This window comes from Asterias rubens, chromosome 9 (genome assembly GCF_902459465.1).
Source record: "Asterias rubens chromosome 9, eAstRub1.3, whole genome shotgun sequence".
Taxonomy (NCBI): domain Eukaryota; kingdom Metazoa; phylum Echinodermata; class Asteroidea; order Forcipulatida; family Asteriidae; genus Asterias; species Asterias rubens.
The window spans coordinates 17,098,649-17,116,210 of NC_047070.1; the positions used below are offsets into that span (position 1 = coordinate 17,098,649).

The window sequence follows — 17,562 nt, forward strand, 5'->3', positions numbered from 1 at the left end:
TGAGAGATCAAGCGCACCGGACTCAAGCTGTTGTGTATCTGATCAGTAGAGTCTGGGTTCGAGACCTCGTGTTGACACACATATTATTACATAGAATACTGTCCACTAAACAGGCATGATATTCTTCCAAGTGTGTTTGGTCAGCAGAGTATGGGTTCAAGTCCTGGTCGTGACACCTGTGTTCTTTAAAAGCAAGACATCTTACCATTATTGTTTTATCCTTCGGATGGGAAATACAATGTAAAACCATTCGTAGTGCACGTGAAAGAACCTGGGGTGGATTTCACAAAGAGTTAAGACAAGTCTTGTCTCAAGTTACTTATCCTAACATAGGACTAGCCTTAAGTTTTTAATATCTCCTAGGACTATTCCTAAGTTAGGACTAGTTCTAACTCTTTCTGAAATGGACCCCAGGTTACACTTATTGCTCAGAGAAGGCGTTTGCCTCGGTGTTTCTGGCAGAAGACGAGCAGAGTATAGTGTTCAAAACATTGAGACCGAACCGGCTCTTTTCAGAGCCAAAACACTCACACAAAAGAGATTTCAAACATGGTTGTACCCGCAAGTTTACTCATCATTTACAGACCCTGGGACCTTTGTTTACAATAAGTTTGACCTTGTACTTTATTGAGTTTTTCAATTGGACAAGATACTGCATCATCACTGTATAAATTTCATCAGAAATCCAAGAGTTAGAAAAGTAACAGTTTAGATTTGAGATGTGCCCCATTTCATCATATCAAAAGTTGATAAAAATCAGACAGTGCCAATCTCCACAAAGTATAAGATTTTATGTTGTCTTCCATTGAGCTGTGTACAAATTGTAACTGCAGGAGGTCCAGGCTTGGTGACTCTTTTGTAAACATGTGATGTCACAGGTCACATCGTCTATACTGTAGTTACCTTTTAAAATATGTACACTTGTTTCTCATTTGATCATGATATGAATTTTTTTTTATAGATGCAGGTGATGAGATATACGATGTACCCCATGATGAAGAAGAAAGTAAGTTTCTCGCATCTTTAAGATTATCTTTGACATTCTTGTTACGAATGATGTGGCTGATGGTTTGTTGTGTGTCACACTGACACAAATTTGAGGAACTATGAAGGAACGAGGCATTACGGACCCATTAAGTTATACACGATCAGCCTAAACTGCATACAGTTAGTGTATTGCAAGACCAAAGAAGAAAGAGAGTGGACCAGTTACTCTATGACTTGATGCCTCTTTTGCGGATTAACTTGAGCAGGTGTCCTACGGAACTGTCCACGGAGATTCTGTCCTTCATATGGGAAATTAACATGGGCTGAAGGAGGATGTTTCAAAAGAGGGCGTTATCAGAAGAAGTTTGTACACAGTTCAATGTATGGGGGACAGAACCTCCTGCCTCAGGGGCTTGTGTAGTGGGTCGGCCACAATGGTAAAACATGCTGATTATTATTTACATTTTGTCTTTTTGCCTTCCAGATAATCACCAAGCATTTCAAAAAAGACATCCTGGTGGGGTGAGTCAATTAATTCTTCTTTTAGTGTTTGTCTTAGACTATTGAAGATTTCCCACTTACAGACCTGTGTGATTCGTTTTTGAAAGGGCAAGGGCACCAAGGCATTTTCTCCTTGGTAAAGGGCATCTTATGAGGGAGTTGTAAGTTCCTACTGGAGCATTTCAAGTGAATTGAGATAGTTCAACTGAACTTGAGGCGTAGAGCAAAGACTCCTTTCTTTCACCTGAGGAAATAAACTGCATGTTCAGCGTCAAAGTACACAGTTCAATATTTGGGACACTGAACTATTAAAGGCAGTATATACTTTTGGAAATTGTCAAAGACCAGTATCCTCACATGGTGTATCCCATCAACATAGGCATTTGCATTAAAAAGCAAACCTGTGAAAATGTGGGGGTTGAAAAATGACAGAAAAACATGTTGCATAGAATTGTGTGCTTTCAGATTCTCAGGTTCACGAAAACTGCATTACCTCAAACGGGGTTGTTTTGTATTGTTTTTAAGCAATGTTTTATACTACACTAACCAACAGCTCTCCGGTGCTCTTTACCAAGTATTTTAAATGGCCATTAATTGCTGGAGTAATTACCAAAGAATACACTCCCTTGATATAATCCAAACGTTTGAAAAGACTTACAACCCATTACAAGTATCCGTTTCCTTATGATTAAAAATATGTTTGTGTCGTTTGTTTCCTTTTTGTTTCACATGTACAGGGAAGATCCGTTAGCCCACTTCCTCAAGTGTAAGTTGATAACTTTATGCAAGCAAGTTTAGTGTCAAAACACTAATGTACAAATATTGGATGCTTATTAAGTGCTGTGCCGTTGTATACAATCATGAGGTGTAATCTGGACTCTTCCATTTCACAACGAGGTGAAGTTGATTTGAATGGAAAGGGCCAGCTGTCATGGAGTGATTATATCCTGTAATAACGCAAGAACGAAGTGCATTCAATATTTGTTTTGATGTTTATTTGGTTTGCCGTAACACCATGTGTGTATCTACTTGCTAGGTAGAGTTGTTCTTAGGGAACTGTCTTGCTATATTCTACTGCCGCGGAGTAGATAATCGGAGGTTTGGGAGACTTCTCAGTTCTGAAAAGAACTGTCCTGCTTTTTAACTATTACCAGGGCGGATGGTATAGCAAAATAGACTGGACTACTACTTTAGCTTATAGGATCGTAATTAACTGTACTGCCACAGAGTCAGTTCGGAATTGGTCTCAACGTTTCGACTAGCTTGCTCTAGTCATCGTCATACATTGATACCTCACCATGCAATGCCTCAAATCCTATATACTATTTGTTTTGATATAACTTGCCACTTACCATTTATACAAAGAAGCAATTAAAGTAAAGTATCTTGCTCAAGGACAGGACCCAAACCCACATCATGATTAAACCACCAGAACTTGAATTTGATTCTCTAAACCATTCGGCAATGAGACCCTACACAATATTTGTTATCCAGGATAATATAATAATGGCTTCTTACCTTTCATGTATAGAGCACTCATATCCGGCACTCAGTGACGCTCAAGGTGCTTTTAAGGGTCTATGTACTTTTTGTAGGACAAAAAACATAATGTCTACAGATTTACACTAAACTTACACAGTTTGAAGATAATGGTAGTAGAAAGCTTCCCTTCAAATATTACTTGCTGAGGTGCTGTAGTTTTTGGGAAATGAGTAAAACAATGTCATGAAAACAATTTTCGTCTCATGAGACGAAAATCATTTTAATCATTTACAAAAGTATTTTCATGACATTGTTTTACTCATTTCTCAAAATACTACAGCGCCTCAGTAAGTAAGATTTGAAGGGAAGCTTTCCACTATCATTATCTTCAAACCCTGTAAGTTTAATGTAAATCTATGGACATTTTGAAAAAGTACCCAAATCCTTTAACATACAGTATTTTCCTGCAAGGTCACAGTGGGACTATGTTTGATAATGAGACCTACTCCTACATACTTTAGCACCATGTAATGGTTTACAAGGTGCTGTGTCTAAATATGCTACCAATCATTGGGATAGGTTTAGGGAGAGCTGCAATATTTCTTTACTCTCTAAACTCGCCTGCTGAAGAAAGCAGTCTCCACTCATTGACCATTGTTTTTCTGGTTCAGAATCGCACCAAGGCCCCTGCCATGCCCTCCTCCTCATCTGCAAGCCCCTTGGCAGCAGCAGCAGCAGCAACATCCATCCCAAATGCTGGATCTTCCAGGTAGAATCAGCCCTCGACCACCACTGTCTCCACGTCACTACAAAAGAGCACCAGAGATCTCCCAAAAAGAGGTAAACTTGCACCTTCATTACCATTCGTCAAAGTTGATCAAATAGACACCCATCAAAACTGGTACCATGAAATTTATGAAAGAAAATCATTAGGCTGGTAAAATATCAACTTAGCAAATTCATTTTCTATGAAACACAGCCAATACTTACGTAAAATTTGTTTACGTTTCGACTAGTATCACTAGTCATCCTCAGAACGAGGCACCACCAGTCAGTTGGTGGCGCTGTTTCCTGCTATGGCACTGGATAGTGGTTTGGCAGATTGTGTCCTCCCCCGGGGTGGAACTTGGGGTATGAGGGGGTCCCTCAAGTTTGTGTCATCCCACTTTCCAAAACAAATTTCCTATATTGTAAACCACATGGGAAACTGACTTGACACCCCTTTGAACAAAGCTGTTGACAGTATTGGAGACTTCCACTAAAGCACTAGAAAGCTCAGTTGGTAGATCACTGGCATGAAACCTGGAAGTCGCAGGTTCAGATCCTGTTCTAGTCAAGTCCAGTTCTAGGTAATTGGGGGCATCAGTTCCTTGTCAATGCATGTTAGTCATTTCTGCTGGGAGAAACTTAGTTAACCATGCAGCTCAAGTTCACACATTTTGACCTATTTCATGGTGCACTTACTGAAAAGACACTGGACACTATTGGTAATTATTCAAATTAGTTAGCATAAAAACTAACTTGGTAATGAGCAATGGAGAGCTGTTGATAATATAAGACATTGTGAGAAACAGCTCCCTCTAAAAAAACAAGGTTTTTGAGAAAGAGGTAGTTTCTCACCCAAATAATATAAGACTTCAGGCCTGAAGCATTTTATTTATTAGGCATCTGAAGGACACCAATTTTTGCTACAAGGGTGATTTTTCTTTCATTATTCTCTTGCAACTACGATGACCGATTGAGTCTAAATGAATATAAATAAGTGGGCACCACTTTACGCATGTAATATTTGATTTCTTAAAAGGCAACTCCCTAACCATAAGTCGCCAGTCTTTATAAACCTCATCCTACAAACCACACTGTAATTTTGACGGATATCTTGTAACTCTACCCATCAAAAACAGGACACATTTACACCAACCATTGATTTCCATGTAGGGGAAGATCTCCGCTGGTGTATTTACATACACTCCAAAGCAGTGACTCATAAACCATTTCCCTACATGAGGTAACTCAATTTGGGCGTAGTTTTTTCTGCCCCCTGTTGAAGACCGCTGTCAGATTAAGCCAACGTTTCAATTTTCCTACACAGGAGATAGAGCAGGAGAATTATGAAGTACCGTCTCTAGGTAAGTATTTTTAATGAGGCTTATTTCCACTCGTAATTTGGGTCATTGTGTCTCGTTAAGCCCAGTCCCTTCCGCGTAATAAGGCAAGAATGGTGTCCGATAATGACCACTTCATTCTCATTGATGCAGTTTGAACGGTGGTTTTTTTTTTAGCTTGGAGTGGTGGAATCTATTAGAGCCTTTCTATCTGCAGCCATGTTTTTGGTTTTTATTAGGAATGAGGGGTGGGGTGCCGCACTCTGCCAGGGATGTAGAGATGGCTGGCGCTGTGTGGTGTACTTTTGATTCTCAGAGTGTTTTCAGAAAAACCAAGTCTTGAAGCAGGTTGAGGGACCGATAATATCTTTTGCTTTACATCGCGAAAGAAACGTTAACACAGAGCGCCATCAGATCTGCTTCTCGTCCAGATGTTTATCTGTCCAAGATCTCACCATAAGAAGTGTTTGCTGCCTCCATCGAAAAACATTATTCCAAAACTGTTTAAACCGCCAAACCAACCTCTCGGATTTACAAAAGTTCCACGACTTTGCAGAGTAAAACGTAGACCTCACACTAATCGCGATGACGGGAATAAAGAAGACGTTGTTTGCATCTTGTGGCTGACTTCCTTGTGGCTTCATTCGAGATGAAATCCTTCATTGCGAGGATCCGAAGAACATTTCGCAATTTTCAAAACTGTCTTTGTTTGTTTTCAGCAGAAGAGCCAGAGCAGTCCGAGTATGAAGCCCCTATGATGGAGCAACAGGTAAGACCCTTTATTAGTAAGCAACTGATTTAAACAAAGCGCTACGATTAAGTGCGAGTGATCTTAGTGTGTAGTCACATGGCTGCTTAAAACCATTATACACTTTCGGAACAGGGAAAAAAGAAGAAAAAAAAAAATCACAGATTTACAAATAACTTACAGGGCTTACAGAAGGTAGTGGTAAAAGACTTCTCTTGAAATATTATTCCATGAAATGCTTTACTTTTGGAGAAAACGTTAAAACAATAATCAATTCTTGACAACAAGAATTATGGATTATAGTAACACATGTCATGACACGGCGAAACGTGTGGAAACAAAGGTGGGTTTTCCCGTTATTTTCTCCCGACTCCGATGACCGGTTGAGCCTAAATTTTCACAGGTTTGTTATTTTATATATAAGTTGTGTTACACGAATACTGTTACCGAAAGTGTCCGGTGGCTTTAAGCAGAAAACATTCATCAGCAGAAATGAACAGGATACTTGTCTTAAATTGTACTTGTGTCATGGTAGTTTGGCTGGTGACCTTATTCTGGTAAGCGTTAAGTTTGATGCTTAGCTACTTTTTGTGCTTTTAGCACCTCTATGAAATTGGGCCATGGTCTCATATAGCACTTCAACACACATTTTTGTTGAGCAAAACTAAGTCTTACTTAGCAGAAACAGGCAAAAACCAAGGTACAATGTTTATTATTAGTAGCTGGTTCCCTTCTAATTAGTCAAATAATATGTTAAGTTATTCTGTCTGTTGGATGGTTTCATAAATCAGCTCTATCTTATTGGAGCTTCGTAATAAGCTGCTTAAGTCAGCACAGCAAAACTATGCTTACCAGAAAAGAGTTACCAGCCGAAATACCATGTGACGTGCACCATCTGTGAATGGTACCCTGCTCGTTTTATGCTTAGCAGCTTCATGATTGGCTCAGGATAGGGTGTGGTACATTGTTTGCTTCGAGAGAGAACATACCATGATCTACTGTTCACAAAAGATACTATTAGGTGGGACAGGAAATGACAAAATTACATGTTCATTAAAATGATGTCATGCCTGCTTTGTTATTGTCCACCTTGTAATTTTTATGTCATTTATTGTGTGTGTTAAAAGGGAGACTTTTAAAGGGCCATGTCTACCGCAAAGTGACACTCCTGGCGCAGAAAAAAAAAACCTCAACTATGCTGACATCTTCAAAAGATGGAAATTTGCATTGGGGATAAAGAATATAATTTTGGGTTTTTTACCCATACACTGATGTGTGTTAGCACTGCATGCTCAGTGTTTTCCCAAGCTCTGTTAAAAAACTTACAGACATAACTGCATATGTAAATTGCATTTGGGATGAGTTTGTTGCTGTTAGGACTTCTTCTGTATGTTTAAACCGCCTTGAGTGTCTCTGAGTGAGGGATTCGCACACTCTTACAAGAAACCACTATTGTTCTAAATGAGATTTACACACGGTTGTACCAACACGTTGAGACCACATGGACTCTTCTTAGAGCCAGCACTCCTCATGAAAGGTTACTAGAACAAGAGTTACTTCCCAGAAAAAGATACAAAGATTATCTTAAACATGATGTTGGAGCGGACTTTGATCTTTCCGTTTTCTTAAAAACAAAAATCATCATATTTTTTTGTTCTACTATCGCAGGAAGAAGAAGAAGAGGAAGAGTACCTTGTAGCAGGTAAGATTACCCTCTGGAAAGAGAATGTTTATTTTTATTGTTCCACTGAATTGAGAATGCTCATTTTGTTATTGAGAGTATCATTAATTTTGTTCTTGATTCGTAGTACCTCGCCCATTTGCCCACAGACGACCCCTTAATCCTCCTCTATGCAGAGAGCTGAGATGGTTTAAGGAATAAATTAAGGCCCAGTGACCAGGGGGTTATACTGTTTGTAATGTTGGAAGTATTTGAGATTAATTTGGAGGGGGGGAGCACCTGTCCACATGATGAGCATGTCCAATTTCACAGAAAATACTGCTTAACAATCTTTTGCTCAGCAGAAAAGAGCGAGATACCACGAACAAGTTGTGCATGTGACTTATTCTGGCAAGCGAAATGTTGTTATGCTTGGCTACTTTTGGTGCTTTTAAGACCCTTTAGCATGCATAGATATAAAACATAACGCCATACCCTCCTCAGTGCGCCATAAATAATTCAATCGATTTCCAGCCGTATCCAGAGATCGTCGGACAACTGTCGGTGTGATTATTTTTCTTGTGTTACAAGTTGAGTTTATTTTGTAGAGGATGAAATTGTCTTTTGTTGTTTTGTATGACTCACCAAATTCAAGCATTCAGGTTGGAATATAACAAATTGTGCATGTGACCTGGTATTTTGGCTTGTTACCTCATTCTTGGAAGCATACATTTAGGCTAGCACAGAAATTCGGTGCTTGCACGTAAGCGGGGAATCGTGATCGTAAGCACAGAAATCGGCGGTAAGCAGAGCCATGAAATTGGGCCCTGGTATTTTGGCTTGTAACCTCATTCTTGGAAGCATATTTGTTGTGCTTGTTGCTTCTTGTTGTGCTTTTCAAAGCAGCTCTATGAAGTTGGGCCACAGTGTTGCTTTATAGATCCACCCTCTTCAATCCTCCTCAATGAAAGGGCATCACTCTGAGACAGTTTACAGAGGTTTTTGAAAATTGGTTAATGTCCTACTCATGCGCATAAGGTCTTTATTAATAATAATTATAGTAATCTCAAAGTCTTACATAGCGCACGTATCTACCAACAAGGTACTCAAGGCAAGTACTCAAGGCGCTGAGTATATATTACAAACTTTTTCAGAAAGATAAGTTGTTGAAGTTATGAATTCTGAGACCCAATTATTTAGCAGCCACAGACAGGAGCATCGGCGCGAACCCCCTTCTTTTCGATAAGTGCACTGGGTTCTTTTACATGCCATACACAACACATGAGACCAACAGATTAAGTCCCATCCGAAGGACGAATCAATGGTTATGTGTCTTGCTTAAGGACACAAGTGTCACTGCTAATAATTTTTAGTCTGAAGAACTTTTTAATGATTACTTACAGCGAAGTTATGATGTTTTCTATCAAATAGATACAACAAGAGGGTTCAAGACCAGAAGGCTACCCGAGCTTCCACAAAATGATTCTGTTGGTTTCCCATCACGTCCTCCAGCCCCTCTTCCGTCTAGTGGTGGTGGCCCTCCTCCAAGGCCCGTCAAACCCCCAGATCTCCACTTCTCGTCTTCGGATGAGGCCCTCCCTCCACCGATCCCGGTGCGGCCTCCTGCGTCACGATCTCCTGTTGAAACAAAGGCCTTCACAACCAAAGTCCTTCCAGACCCGCCCCCTCAAACTATACGAAACATTGTGAAAAGAACGTCCGGGGACCTTGCATTTGGGATAAACACGAACAATGGTCTCCTTGAGGAAAGACGAGGTTTAAGTCAGCCGCCTCCTCCGTTAGCGGTGAGTACAATGAAGCCACCACCACTGCCAAAGAATATACCAGAGACGCCCAACGGAAGTAGAGACCTGCTCAACACTGCTGCGAACAACGGCGACGGGATCGCCAAAATGTTGAACAAGTTTGAGAGGAAGGATGAACCGGAGATTAAACCACCTCAGCTTACACCAAGGCCACTGCTCAAGAAGCCTGACCCCGCCTCTAAGCCAACCCCTACCCGAAAACCCTGGCAGAAATCTATTCACGCTCCACCACAGGAGGTGAACCTTCCCCTGTCTACCCCAACAAGACATACCCTGGCGTCGGCTGACAACAGAGCAGGCCAGCCTCCGAAACTTCCATTGCCGCAGCCGTCCCCTCGGTCACATTTGCCAGATCCTGCTGACATTGAGAGAAATAGTGTGAAGCCAATGCCTCAAATTCCAGGCAAGGACCTGCACAAGCCCATCAAGAAGTTTACACGTATGTATTGTATTCATTTTGGGGTTGTTTTTTTTTTGGGGGGGGGGAGGAGCTGGGTTTTGTGAGAGAACATTTTGGTTCTCAAAACTATATGGTACAGTCTTGCCAATAGCATTCCGCACTAATGCTGAAATTAGAAAACCTAAAGCTCTATTAGTTTTTTGTTTGAAAGGATAGGAGGCCTGTTGTTCTAATGTATAGTTATGTATTTCATAAGTTTGACATTTATTTGTGTAAATGTATAAAATCTTCTATGCGTTGTTATGCAGCTCATTCACCAAAGGCTCATCCAGAAATTCCTAAAAAGAGTGAAGCAATGGAAGAGAAAGTGCCGTTAAGGAGGGAGCCAGAGAAAGCGCCGTTAAGGAGGGAGCCAGAGAAAGCGATCAGACAAGTTCCAATGGTTCCTAAAATGGTAAGACTTGAACATTTCATTATTGGTAATTGCTCAAAATAATTGTTGGCTTCAAAAACTTTCTTTGCAATTCTTTTTTTGTATTTGTCAAATACCAGTATTCTCACTTGGTGTACAAGTGTATAAGATAACAAATCTGTGAAATATTGGGATCAATGAAACAAATCTGTGAAATATTGGGATCAATTAGTCATTAAAGTTGCAAGGAAATAAAAGACAAAACACCCTTGTTGCATAGATTTGTGTGCTTTCAGATGCATGAGAAAGGCTTCATGCCTGACTCTTCCTCATATTCAAAGATTTAAAAAGTCAGTTTACTTCAGAGGGAGCAGTTTCTCACAATTTTGTATACTATCAACAGCTCTCTGTTGCTCATTACCAAATAAGTTTTTATGCTAACACATACTTACCAAATGTGTCCATTGCCTTTGATGATAGCCCCTGAGAGCATTCACACTTGTTCGTCTTTATTGTCCCTCGTGATCACTCACTCACTTATTGTACCTTTCCATTTTATTTCACATCTTTCCTTGCAGAGTGATATGACTGGGTATCCATGGTATGATGCTAAACTGAGCAGGGGCGAAGCTGACCGAATTCTCAAAGAAACTAAGAAGGTAAAACAATCTTGTGCCGGTCGAACAACTGCTGAGCCCCAACATGTTGGGAACTCAATATGCGCATCCAAAATTAATACCCCTGGTCACTGGGCCATTTAGTTCATTCTTTAAACCATCTTAGCTCTCTGGGGATTATACAGCCTGTGCAACAAAAATTTGCTACTTGGCTAAATCAATCACAAGAACCATCTCTGCTTAACATGTACCCATCTACCCCTGGGTAGAGAGAAGCATGTAGTTAAGTGTCTTGCTTAGGGACACAAGTGTCCTGACTCCCGAACCCACACTCTGCTGAACAGAATCACAAGATTGAGTTCAGAGATCTTATCCGCTCGGCCACGACATGCTAGTACTGTTTTAGTAGCCACTAACATTTAATATTAATGTTTAATCTTTCCTATCTAGGACGGTGCATTTGTGGTACGGAACAGCGCTAGGCCTGACCAAACTACCCCCTACTCTCTTTCACTCTGGTTCAACAACAAATCAAGAAACCTACACATCAGGCTGCGGAGTGACGGCAAATACGCCCTTGGAAAATTCAAAGAAAATGAACAGGTGAGACAATCAGTGACTGACCCCAGTATCCCATCGTTTTTTTTACAATCCAACATCACAAGCAGAGCGAATAGGAAATGAGAAAAACAATTCTTTCTTGTTTCCCCCTTTTAAAAAAAAACAAAATCACAGGCATGTTACTCGTGTAGGGTTCGAATCCATGACTTTTGCAATTCTACAGCAGTATAATACTAATTAAACTACCGAGCTTAGGAAAGTGCCGAGTATACAGTTCTAACACACAAAGGTGTATGTGGTTAAAACCAATTAATATGCTTTAACCCCAATGCAAATTTCCATCTTTTAAAAGAAAGGTTCAGTTGTACTGAAATGAATTTTCTTCAAAACACAGCCAATATTTAAGTAAATTTTGTTTATGTTTTGACTAGTATTGCAGAATGAGGCACCACCAGTCGGTTGGTTGCGCTGTTTCCTGCTGGATGGTGGTTTGGCTGATTGTGTCCTCCCCGGGCTGGAACTTGGTTCAGTTGTAGATGAGGGAGGAAAACCCCAAATGGGAAATTCTTTATTTTTTCAAAACAGTTTATTTTACAGTGATTTTTTACAGTCATTAACTTTTGGATTATTCACCAGTCTATGATACCAACCTTTAAGCCTTCCTTTCTCTGTTTTTCCAAATGTCTGGTCAGGTATTTGACACACCAGTACTTCTGATCCAGTATCACATGACCACGCCTCTAATTCTGGCTGGAGATGAAGGCAAGACCTGCCTCAAGATAGCGGCTCCTAACTTCCGCTGATGAAGAGGAGACGAGTGTGCCACTGGAGAGAAACCAACTCTCCATGTGTGTTAATCAACTCAATCTAAACAGTGAAGTGCCTCTGTTGTGAGATGATATGTATTACTATCACTATGAAAATCTTCTTCTTGAAAATGGGGATGAAAATCTACTTTTCTCCTTGAAATGGGTTTGAGCTTGGCTAGCTTTCCCTGAAACCATGGTGAAATTCACGGAGGAAGACTCTTTTTTTTCCTAGACGATTTAAGGGAATCTTAAAGAATATTGAAAGAGAAATAGCTACAGATACAGCAACGCTCTTATCTGCTTGACCATGACACTATAAAAAGTTTGTTAGGCAATAGCTCAGTAGAGATCCACTAGTCATAATTCATCTGTTTTCAGTAAGCAAGTGGTTGTTTGATAAGACATGAATGATTATGACAATTTGAACTACCTTTATATCCTAAAACGACAGCAGTGAGCAATCTATTGGCAGCAGGCAGACGAGTATCAAGTACTGCCGAGTACTAGAGCAGCTGAGTGGTACTCGATTACAAGTACTTGGGCTATCAAGCACAAGTACTAGTAATTTGAGTATTCTGATCTCCGAGTAGTGTGTCCAACGGCCGAGTACCAAGTAATTGGATCTATGAGTACGATAAAAAGATGAGTACTTTATGAAAAAGGTTTTGCAAAATGAGGTCTTAAATATGACTTGTTTTAACCACTTCACATTGGTTATTCGAGAGAAGAAAAAAATTCCATGCTCACCCGCGGTTCTTTTTTTCTTGGTAAATGTTTTGAGCTTCTGGAGTTATCAATATCCTTTGACTTGATAAAGGAAAGAGAACAACGGTTGTTATAATTTGGCACTAGAATTTGATGCTGTCTTGTGAGAAAATATGAGTAAGAACTTATCGTGACTCATTACATTTTTTTACTCATTTCTCAAAATATACAGCACCTCAGGAAGTAATATTTGAAGGGAAGCTTTCCACTATCATTATCTTCAAACCCTGTAAGTTTAATGTAAATCTATGGACATTTTGAAAAAGTACCCAAATCCTTTAAGCAAAAATCCTTAAAGACAAAATATGAAACGGTTACTGTAAAGAACACATTCATTCCAAGAATATTGTTTTAGAAATAGATCTCCAGATTTCTGGTCATTTTAGTGCCAAAAACACATACATTGACTTCTTCGTCTTTTTATTTTAGGTTTGGTAATTACTTTTAAATGCAATTGCAATAAAAACTTCTAGTTAGAAGCCTACAACAGTTTTCGATTGAACTAGCCAGGCTCTTATTTAGACAACACTAAATTTACAAAGGCAATTATGATGTTTTTATATATTTTCAGTAAAATTGATCAATAAACAATCATGGTGTTTAAACAAACTTAATTGTAGTAATATTTTGTTGTCAATGTTGACAACCTTGGGTGTGTATAAGTGAAGTGTTTTGCAGGCAAAATCTTGTAAATTTTCAGATTTTTAGAATAATGCTAAAGGTCTCTATACTTAATTTGTAAGGATGAAAACTATCACTGTTTAATTTTAGTCAAAAAGCTTACTAAAATGAGAACTTCATATTCAAGCCATACATTTATGTCAAATAGTTCCCTCCGAAATGAAATTACATTCCGGAAAACTGTTACTGAAAACCTATATTCAAAACTTAAAAACACACCTGATTTCAGTTACAACTAAAAGGACAATGTGCACATACACCGGATATTTTGTATCAAGGGTATTAAACGGTTTTCACTGTTTTTTATTTGATCTGGCTTGAAGGTATTTGCATAAAATAACAAACCTGTGAACTTTGAACTCCATTGGTCGTTGGAGTTGTGAGAGAATAATGGACGAACAAATAAAAAAGTTGCGTGCTCCTTATAAGATACCGTGAATTCGAGACCTCAGCTGAGGTCTTGAAATCTATTCAAATATTTTAGTGAGAAAAAACGTCTTTCTCAAAAACTACGTTACTGAAGAGGGAACCGTTTTTCACAATGTGTTATATCTATCAAGAGCTCCTATTTCTCGTATAAACAAGGAATATTTTGTGCATTTTTTTTTAGGCAATTACCAATAGTTTCCAGCTAAATTAATCAGGAATGAAATCGTTTATCTTTCCCAGCTCGGCGAAAATATACATATTTGTTTACTGCAAAAACAAATTTAATACTTATTGTTTTAACTATGCTATTCTGAATGGCACATAAAGTCTCATTTATTTTTAGTTCGTTAGTATGCGTAGCTTATGTTTAGTATTTTTCTAAACGGGGTTTGTGGTTGGGTGTTAGCAGATTTAATTATTAAAAATAGGAATTTGTAAAATTTTGTAAAATTTTGTAAATAATTATTATTAACACAAATTGTTAACATATCATTCTAACTTTTGTTATACATTAGTTTTTAATGAAGTAGTTGTAAATAAATATAAGGTGTATATGAATAGAAATGATCATGTTTGGCTTAGTAGTGCTGTGAGTGTGTAAGCTTACAGGGGTGTCTGTGTGGGGTATTTTAATTTTTACACAAGAAACGTGTGAGGACGTCTTCGCTTCAACTAAATCAAAACATGATTGGAGAACAACTCATCGACTTATTCGATCGACATATTAAAACCCCTTATCAGTAATGCTTGTTACACTGTGTGTCCCTAATGAGGTTTGTTCGATTTGCTCGATATTTTCGCGATATATCAAAAACGTGATCTTCTTTTGAAATGAAATGTTAACGTAGTTTTATTGTAAACAATTTCAGTCCTAATTACAAACAGTCAAATGGTACCAAAACAAAAGGTAAACTTTGCTAGCAATGTCAAGTTGTGTGGAACTTGTACAGCCTTCCATGTCAATATTTAACTCCTGGATTAACCCAATATAGAAGATTTAGTCATTAGGGATAATGGAGATCAAAACTGGACACCAGGAAATAATATGTCTGAGAAGTGGACATCATTTTTAGACGGACATCCACGAGTCGTGTCGTGTGTTAGTGACTAAGTGAACCTTGAACTGATGTAAAGATTCTATCAAACTACAAAATGACGTCGCCTTGGAATATTGTCAGTCACGGTTAATCAACACCATGCTTGGATGAAGGTCGAAACTCTTGCGAACTCAACTTCCGTGTCCCTTATAAATTTGGAGCCGTGCGCCCATTTCGAAGTCTAGCCAATGTCCAAACCGGTGTGAAAGGAGATTATGTCCATCATATTGCGAACTGTGTAGAAACTTCTTCGGATAGGCCACCTTTTAGCCCACGTTAAAGCCATTGGACACTTTCGGTAAACAGTATTTTGCAAAGGCTCACACTTCGTGTAACACAATTTGTATATAAAATAACAAACCTGTGAAAATTTAGGCTCAATCGGTCATCGAAGTCGGAAGAAAATAACGGGGAAGCCGACCCTTGTTTCCGCACGTTTCGCCGTGTCATGACATGTGTTTACAGTAAATCCGTAATTCTCGCTACACTGTAAAAAAAATTGGGTAAAAAAATTCCCAACTTTTTACCCAATTAAGGGCAAATAGTGAACTCCTCCAACTTTTGGGCAAAATATTACCCATCAAAGTTAGGCACTCTGATTGCCAAATAATTAATAATAATTGGGTAATCAATAGTTGGGTATATTTTGGTAACCAACAGTTGGGTAATGTTTTTTTTACCCATTTTCTCGGGTATTTAATACATTATCAATAACCCACTTTTTGGGCGATGATTTTATTAATGATTTAACCTTTTTCGGTGTTATCCAACAAATGGTGAATATATTTAACCCTTTGATTTACAGTTTCTTTTGTGATACGTCATACAACCAGGCATAGAAAATATCTTTTCCACGATGGCAAACGGTAGTGAGATGTGACCTTGGCATCTCTCTCAAAATCGAGAGGGTGCTCAGTGGTTTGTAGATGCTTTGGAAGGTTAGTTTTCAACTAAATACAGTTTGTTTCCTGTTCAGTTGTTGTACACAGTCGTGACAGTTGCAGCGCAAGCACACGCATACATGCCACAACCGGCGTTGCACATAATGGCATGATAAAACTGAAACTAAAAACTGAAACTAATTCAACAGTAGTGTCACTTTGTTGCTCCCTCTGCAACTGTCACGACTATGTTCGACTGAATAGAAAACACAACTTCATATTTAGTTAAAAACTAACCTTCAAATTTGATCTATATCTACTGGAAAACCCCGCTCGTCAGAGCCACTCCGCCACTCGCCATGTTGGAAAATATCGTTATGTTTTTTTTTATACCTTGCCCAACTTTTGGGCAACTCTTTGATCGTAGTGCGCATGATCGGATGATTTTGACCAACTAATGTGCATCACTTTTACCAACAATCGAATTTAATTAAAATTACCAAAAAGGTTGCCCAATAAATAAGCAAAAGTGTAACCAACAGTTATGATAAATTCAGATTACGAATTATTTGCCCAACACTTGCCCAACTTGCGTTCCACTTAAAAACAAAAATTGGCAAACAAAATGTTTGCCCAACAACACCAATTATTGGTTTTGTTGGGCAATTATCGACCAATAATTGTTGAAGTTACTTTGCCCAACAAATTATTTGACCAACGTTTTTGCAGTGTATCGAGAATTGATAATTGTTTTAATGTTTTCTCAAAAAGTAAAGCATTTCAAGGAATAATATTTCAAGAAAAGTCGTTCACCATTACTTTCTGTAAGCCCTGTAAGTTATTTGTAAATCTGTGAACTTTTATTATTTTGTTTGTTCCGAAAGTGTATAATGACTTTAATTTCCAATATGAAAGATCTCCGGCAGACAGATATGCCTGGGACACCGGGGCCCATAAAACCGAAGTTTCACAAAGGGCGATTATCTCTTTTATCATATCACTTCGCGACCGTCGTCCGAGTTTTTTTTGTTTTTTATTTTTTATTTTTTTTTTTTTATAAACGAAACATTAATTAGTTAGGCAATAGTGACACTAAGCAAATTGAAACCAGGCCTACACCAAACAATAAATAAAATATTTTAAGCCATGTAGAGAGAGAGCTGAGAGCTAGAGGTGGGCCTACGGTTCTGGAAGAAGCAGATGATAGTTGTCTCGTCTTCAAAAAGTTACTTTCTCGGCTTTGAAGTTTAAAATGTATACTTTCACACTCAGAGATGATTTTACTGAAGTATTGAAGCTAGTACACATTTTCAGGAATATAATTGCTACTTCTGAGCCCCCCCCCCTCCCACCAGCCCCACCCAACACCCCACCCTAAATTATCATTATTTTTTTGAAGAACAGGCGTGGGTGTGGTTCTTTTGTTGTGAATTATTTGTCATAATTTGTTGTCACTTCTTTGGGACACAACTAGTCTTGGTCAGGGTCATTATGTGGGAGGTTTACGATCAAAAGAATTGCATTGAAAGGAAATATTACCCGCTCAAAAGGTAGAACTTTTGTTGGACAATGCACGGGGGAGCCCCACTTTACTTTACCCA

The 17,562-nt window shown here is 38.8% G+C and overlaps 1 protein-coding gene across 5 annotated transcripts in view; it reads left to right on the forward strand.

The window, feature by feature from the left end:
* The window catches only part of LOC117294510 (formin-like protein 5), a 33,668-nt gene extending 20,584 nt beyond the window's left edge, over positions 1-13,084 (forward strand). For 4 of the 5 annotated variants that reach the window (XM_033776951.1, XM_033776953.1, XM_033776954.1 and 1 more), the window contains 12 exons: positions 962-1,006; positions 1,472-1,509; positions 2,226-2,254; positions 3,642-3,810; positions 5,063-5,099; positions 5,795-5,844; positions 7,492-7,525; positions 8,915-9,748; positions 10,018-10,163; positions 10,700-10,780; positions 11,189-11,341; positions 11,992-13,084. In XM_033776951.1, coding sequence (XP_033632842.1) covers positions 962-1,006; positions 1,472-1,509; positions 2,226-2,254; positions 3,642-3,810; positions 5,063-5,099; positions 5,795-5,844; positions 7,492-7,525; positions 8,915-9,748; positions 10,018-10,163; positions 10,700-10,780; positions 11,189-11,341; positions 11,992-12,102 — 1,727 coding nt within the window. In that variant the 3' untranslated portion in view covers positions 12,103-13,084. The remainder of the gene's footprint in view (positions 1-961; positions 1,007-1,471; positions 1,510-2,225; positions 2,255-3,641; positions 3,811-5,062; positions 5,100-5,794; positions 5,845-7,491; positions 7,526-8,914; positions 9,749-10,017; positions 10,164-10,699; positions 10,781-11,188; positions 11,342-11,991) is intronic. The other variant, XM_033776952.1, reaches the window with a different exon arrangement.
* The last annotated feature ends 4,478 nt before the right edge of the window (positions 13,085-17,562 follow it).